Source organism: Sorex araneus, chromosome 1 (assembly GCF_027595985.1).
Source record: "Sorex araneus isolate mSorAra2 chromosome 1, mSorAra2.pri, whole genome shotgun sequence".
Taxonomy (NCBI): Eukaryota; Metazoa; Chordata; class Mammalia; order Eulipotyphla; family Soricidae; genus Sorex; species Sorex araneus.
The window spans coordinates 439,908,609-439,915,819 of NC_073302.1; the positions used below are offsets into that span (position 1 = coordinate 439,908,609).

Below are 7,211 nucleotides of genomic sequence, written 5' to 3' on the forward strand. Positions count from 1 at the left end.
ATGCGTCCTTTTCCCGTTGTCTGGAGCGGGATGCTTCTGGCTACCTTGTGCACAGGTCAGATGCCAGAAAGACAAGACCATCCCGTAGCCCAGAAGGTTGAGGGAGGGTAAGAGGCATCTGATCTTGGAGCACCCGTATGCCTAGAAGGTCTCCCTGCTTCCAGCCTTGCCTTGGGCAGGCCTGGGCCCTCACACCGAGGAAATGCTCCCATTCCTGTCAGTCTCCTGTTACATTAGCCGTAGAAATGCCTATATATATATATTTTCTTTTTTTCTGAATCACATTCTGGTGCTCAGGGATTACTCCTGACTCTGGGGACAATTCTGGTGGGCTTAGGGGACCATCTGGGATGCAAGGATCAAACCCAGGTTGACTGCATCAGGCAAACCCCTCCCCCCCATCCACCCTACCACCCTATCCACTGTACAGTAGCTCTGGCCCCAAGGAAATGCTTCTTTAACACCGGGCTCAGTTGGTTATTCTGGGGAGGCCGTTATCTTGGGAACCTGCACCCTTGCCTGCTTGTCTGTGCGTTTCAGATGCCAGCTTGGTGGAGCAAAACCCCAGATGGATCCTGGCCCCTTCGGGACAGGCTGTGACCCTGCGGTGCATCCTGAAGGACACCCAGTACCCCTGGATGGGCTGGTATCAGCAGGATCTCCAGGGGCAGCTCCAGCTGCTGGGCACTCTGCGGAACACTGGAGACACAGAGAAGATATCCCTGGCTGGTGCCAACTACCAGCTCACTCGGAGCAGTGCCACGGAACTGAGCCTGCAAGTCACCGACGCGACCCAGAGCAGGACCCTGTTCTGCACCTGCAGCAAAGGCACAGCGAGAAGCCGTCACTGAATAGATGAATAAAAACGTCCCGGCTTCCTAGCCACAGACCCAGGTCCCCTCCGCGGCCCTGGTAACAGGCCCTACCCTGCTTCCTCTCTCCCGGCAGCGCCCCCTTCTGGCCTTTTTCCACTGCGAGGAGACTGTTGGCCCCCTGCCTCTCAGCAAACGCTCTGCGGGGACTCCATAGAGTTTGCGCAGAAGGCCCCGGGGAGGTGGGCGTGGGTGCAGATCTTGGGGACATGAGAAAGAGTCTATCTCGCCTGGGCCGGGGAGACAGTACGGGGCTCTTGGCATGTGCCCGACCTGTGTTTCATCCCCAGCTTCACCAGCCCCTTGGCCATTGCGAACAGTAGCCCTGGGGGTCCGAGAAGTTGACTGAGTGTGTCCCAGGAGGCCCCTAACTTTGCCATCTCCGGCCCCAGTAGTGAGCCAGTGGCCCACTTTCTTATATCAGGGAATGGAGATCAAAAGGGAACTGGAGTGCCGGTTGGGAGTTAGGGAGGGGGAGTTTCAAAGGCCCTGTCTGGAGTGTGGGTGCAGGAGCTAGTGGCGAGGGAGGAGTTGGCTCCACGAGGGGGCGCCCTCTGCCCGCAGCTCTGCACAGAACAGGCCTAAGCCTCCATCTGTCACCTCACTTTGTATACAAGGAGCTCTCGGAATGGGGCCTGATGTCTTACAGTAGCATTGGTTGAGCTGGGCCCTGAATAGCCAGGCTGTGCTGGGCCCCCTCCACCATCCTCACCCAGGGTTTCACATACCCCATGATTTCCAATAATCATCGCTATGTGCTCTCAGGACACAGGATCTTCCTGAGGCTGGAGTGATAGCACAGCGGGTAGGGCGTTTGCCTGGCACGCGGCCAACCTGGATTCGATTCCCAGCATCCCATATGGTCTCCAAGCACCGCCAGGAGTGTTTCCTGAGTGCAGAGCCAGGAATAACCCCTGTGCATCGCCAGGTGTGACCCAAAAAGGAAAAACAAAAAAAAGACACAGGATCTTCCAACAGGAACTTAAGTCTTCTTGTTGTGCTCCCAAGAAAAGATATTCCTTTCCTAGAACTAGCTGGACTGGAGAACAGAGTAACTAGAAACATGTGTCTACAGTGATTCTTGAATTGCCATGACTTCAGGCCCATACCTCACATGTTTTGTGTCGAGGACAGAATAAACATTTAGAGGAAAGAGATCCATTGGGGCTTGATAAAGTTACAGGTATCAGAACTTTTAGAATATGCAGACATTAGAGGTCTAATTCTTTTTGAGAGGGGGACATGTAGGCAAAGTGGAAGGTGTCTGGGGTCGGGGAGATGGGGGAAAAGTGAAAGGTGAAAGTATTTTCACCTTTCACCTTTCACCTTTCCACAAAAGGAGGAATGTGGACTCAGGTGAGAGCATTGGATGCTAGGGGGCAGAAGTGATCCAAGTGGTTCAGCTGGCACTGACTTGGTGTTGGAGAAAAGCTCAGTGGAGAATCTTTGGGGAGATCATCCCCAGTTCATATATTTTTTTTCCTGCCCAAGAATTGATTCTAGATTTTAAAACATGTAGCTCCCCATGGCCGAGTAACCACCTGAATTATTTTACTCAAAGGTGAGCAGGAGCCAGAAACCTTGGCTTTTACTCATATATCTTCATATTCAGTGTTATGAACTGAATTATACATCCTCCCCACACACATTGTTTTTTACTGAATCACTTTAAGCTACAGTTGCAAAGCTTTCATGTTTGAGTTTTAGTCATAAAATGATCAAACACCCATCCCTCGACCAGTGCACGTTCTCCACCACCAATGTCCCCAGTATCCCTCCCCGCACCATTTCCCTCCCTTCCCCCTGATTCCATGGCAGACAATTTCCCCCATACTCTCTTTCTACTTTTGGACGTTATGGTTTGCAATACAGATACTGAGAGACCATCATGTTTGGTCCTTTATCTTCTTTCAGCATACATCTCCCATCCTGAGTGATTCCTCCAACCACCATTGACTTAGTGATCCCTTCTCTATCCCAGCTGCCTTCTCCCCCAGCTCATAAGTCAGGCTTCCAACTGCACACACACACATTCTTATTTTGAAGTCTTAAGCCCAAATGCTATGGTATTTGGAAATAGGGATTTAGGAGATCAGTATGTTTAAGGTTTGAGTGTGGGAAATCCATCATGGATTTAGTTCCCTTATAAAATGACATTTAAGAGCTTGCTTTCTCTTCCATCTCATGGAAAGACACAGACAACTGTAGGATAACATTGGTTTTTCCTTTCTCCCTTGCCGCAGGGAGCTTAGGTTTATTGGGTTACACCCATCACAGTGCTCCTGAGGCACTTCTATTCCTCTATGTTTATCTTTAACTTCTCTGTGCTCTGCTTCCCCTATCTGTTAATCATCTATATCCCCAAATCAGACCCTGTGACTTGGAAGGTCAGATCTTTCTAAGGACTCTGAATTTTGTATTTGTATATGAAATATTGCTTTTCTCTTCCCTTTATGACCTTTGCATAGTTTACTTTAGAGCAATGTCCTTTTTGTGTAGACACAGGAAGACAGCTAATGCTATGTTTTTGTAACTTGGGAGTTAATTAGCTCCAAATAATATTTACTGCTGAGCATCTCTCATATTTATTCAACTTAAGCCTCAGTTGAGTTCTAAGCCTCAGCTTAGTTCCTAGCACCCCAAAAGCAGGGTCCAAATGAAGGGACTGGATGGACCCAGGACAAGCTGTAAGCTACACTGGCATTGAATCAGGACAGGCCAAGAACCATAAAGCTTAAAAGTTAAGAGCGTGGTCATGGACAAATTGTCATGACTCAAAGAGAAGTGACTGGACAAGGACCCTGCTTTAGGACCTGCTAGTTAGGAAAGACTAACGTGGTCTGAGGATGGTAGTCTGGGATCTATAGTGGGATGTCCCAGGAGAACCACCCTTTAAGCTTAATATATCTCTTACTGTGTCCATACAAAATGACTAGAAAGAGTATTAAGAAATAAATTTAAGATGACTGTTTAAATGCATATGGACTAAGGAAAGGAGAAATACACCCTTAGATGAAATTCCGCCCTTGAGCAGATCTCCTAGCAGGATGAGAACTTTGTCTTGGAAGAAGCTTTCCTGGAAGGAAGGAAAGGGCATTCCATGTGTCGATTGTGCTATCTGACCCGAACTCTGGGGAAATGGGTTAATGACTAAGGCTGTGACTGGGGGTGGGTTGGGTGGGAGTGGAGTGGGAGGCGAGCTTGAGGGACAGGAGGAAACGGGAATGGGGGTGCAGTGAGACTGGAATAGGCACGCAGGGAGAATGAAATAAATGCCGGGACCGAGATTGGAATCAATGGCGACTTATCACCAACCAGCTTGGCGGTCCTGTTCCCTCCCCCTGCAGGCTGGGGTGGGCAGCTCATGTCACTGACTGCATGCAGTGAGAGTCCACAGATATTTTTTGAACACACACAGACCACCTTCAAGGCAGGAGGGTGTGGGGTCCCCCCTGCAGGCATCATCCTGTCCCGCAGGGAGGACCCTTTGTGGGGCTAAGGAGGGGACGCAACCGAACGCAGAGCCAGAAGGAGGAGGAGAGAAAAAGAGAGCTTATTCACAGCAGTTACAATACTTATACCTCTTGGTGGGAGGGGGCGGTATGCATGCTTGGACCCCCATAGGAACAATAGTAAAATGCAGATCAGGCATGGGCGTTGGCTAGTGAGAGAGGAATGGCGAACTGATAAGATCAGTAAGGTCAGCAGTGGTGACCTTGTTACAGGAATCCCAAGTAAGCCTCCGCTTGGCTACAGGATAAGAGCCGGGCTTGTAAAATGGCTCCCTACATGAGGGAAGTTCTAGTTGACCAACCATTCTGTTAGTACTTTAATAGTGGACCCCCCACCCCCACGACATAAGCTGCACAGTCTAAGGCAGTACGTGGCAGCCTTAGCTGATGTACAACACTCAGGGGATCAGAACTTTGGGTTTTGGGGGTGCCCTGCAGAGACAGTCACCACCATTGCTAAAGTCCCAGTTACTGTCACCACACAGTTCAGCCTCTGCCAAAAGTAATCAGCATTTATTTTAACCTCTTTTGCTCTTATCCTCAGATTTCAGATGACAGAATATAGGTCATCACTAATAGGTATCAGTTTCAGTCACTCACTGTGAGGTATTGTTGGAAAATTCCTGACAAGTTCCTGAGGTTAAGAGCAGCAGTGGAGGGAAGTTCCAGACCTGTGATAGAGGCCTTTAGATATTTGGGGTCCCAGTCCTCATGCCTCCAGGATGGTCTTTCTGAATACACCCTCACTAGGATGATCAGAATCAGCTACTGTCAAGAGACAATTATGGAGGAGATGGCAGGCTGGGAAGGGTCTGGACCATCTGCTCGTAAAGGAGAGCCAAGTTCCTTTGCTGGCAGCTCTGAAAGCAGCTAGAGTCGGAGGATGGAGAGATGGAGCACACAGTTGCTCTGAGGGGTCCCCTCTAGCCCAGTGCCTGGATGCCCCCTAAAAGACTTCCCAGCTGCAATTCCAACTTCTGGGACCAACCATTATGACATAAATCCATTGCCTAGATCTTGGGTTCCATAATGATAAAACTAATGGTAGGGGCCTCTAACAAGGCTTTATTGATGATGCTGTCTCTTCATTACTCAGGTAGGAATACTGATTTATGTATGGCATTTGAGTCTCCTGTCTTCACATCGTACAAGATTTTCAAGCATATTCAACCTAATTTTCTTTTTTTTTCTTTTTGGATCACACCTGGTGATGCACAGGGGTTACTCCTGGCTCTGCGCTCAGAAATTACCCCTGGTGGTGCTCAGGGTACCATATGGGATGCTGGGAATCGAACCCGGGTTGGCCGTGTGCAAGGCAAACGCCCTACCCGCTGTGCCATTGCTCCAGCCCCTCAACCTAATTTTCTTTCTTGTTTCACTTGACATATTCATATTTACTAAGGATTAACATTTGGAAAAGCAAATAAGAAGCAGTATAAGAATTATAGAAGAGTTTACATCAACTGTAGTAACTAAATTATGTCCTGTTGTTGGGAGACCATGTATTATACCATACCGTTATATATTTAGTTTTCATGTGACAGAAATTCTGCAATAGATGTTTAATGAAATAACATGAGTGTGCAAATAATTGATGAATTTTTGTTTTTGACATATTGAGATTTTCATCTTCATTGTGATATGAGATTTGTTCTCCCTTACAGAAAATTTCAGACACATGCCTTCAGTGCTTTAAATTGTCATTTTAAAAATGTTAAATTATATTTTAACCTGATTTTTATTTTGATTCTTAGGTAACATGGGAGCAATAGTGTTAATCTTTATTACTATAATGTACACAGTTACTGCACCTCACTACCACCAAAGACTCTTCACCGAGTCTTTGAAAAGACTGTGGTAGGCACTGAGGTTGCCACTCCTTTAGTTGCAGTGCTCACACTCGCTCTCTGGGTTTCATTCGAGGTTGAGGGACCCAGATATGATGGTTGTTCTCAGTTAAGGTTGTTGTAGTACTCACATATGTGCTAGTCGAGGTCCGTCTTCCTAAACAAACATGATACCTGCCTAATTTTTTAATGTGTTGTCTTACTGGGGGATCATACGTCTTCGTGTTTTTTTTTTAAAAAAATAATGTAAGAGTACTGCTATTTAGTCAACCATTGATTAAGCTGATTGAATTGGGCATGAATTTCACATTAGGTTTTTTTGTTCAGAATGTTAATAATAATAATAATATTAGTAGTAGTAGTAGTAGTAGTATCATCCTCATGTGATACAGTTATAAAGCTTTTCTGTTAGACTTTTAGTCATACAATGATCCATCACTCAACCCTCCACCAGTGCACATCTCCCACCACCAAGGTCCCCAATATTCCCCCACCCCACCCCTCCCCCTGCCTCTATGGAAGACAATCTCTCACGTACTCTCTTTTGTACTGCTTGTTATGAATAGCATAAGATGTCTCAGCCATGCTCTTCTGTAATTCTAAAATTTTAGATAATTAGAGTTTGGAGCGATAGCACAGCGGTTGGGCTTTCGCCTTCCACGCGAACGACCCGAGTTCAATTCCTCCGCCCGTCTCGGAGATCCCGGCAAGCTACCGAGAGTATTGAGCCCGCGCAGCAGAGCCTGGCAAGCTACCTGTGCATATTGGATATGCCAAAAACAGTAACAATAAGTCTCTCAATGAGAGACGTTACTGGTGCCCACTTGAGCAACGTGATGACAGTGACAGAGTTTGGAGAAATCTTTGCAGTGAGTTGCTCAGTTGGATATTCTTCTGTGTGTCTTTGGATATGGCCATAGCCTTTCTCCCTATCCCCAGTAAATTAGTGATCAATTTGCTAGAGAAAACACAATTGTCTG

The 7,211-nt window shown here is 47.1% G+C and overlaps 1 gene segment (V, D, J or C); it reads left to right on the forward strand.

Annotated features, from left to right (window-relative positions):
- LOC101544081 (T-cell receptor beta chain V region E1-like) lies at positions 1-851 on the forward strand. The segment is given in 2 exon segments: positions 1-55; positions 541-851. Coding segments are annotated over 2 exon segments (366 nt in total).
- The last annotated feature ends 6,360 nt before the right edge of the window (positions 852-7,211 follow it).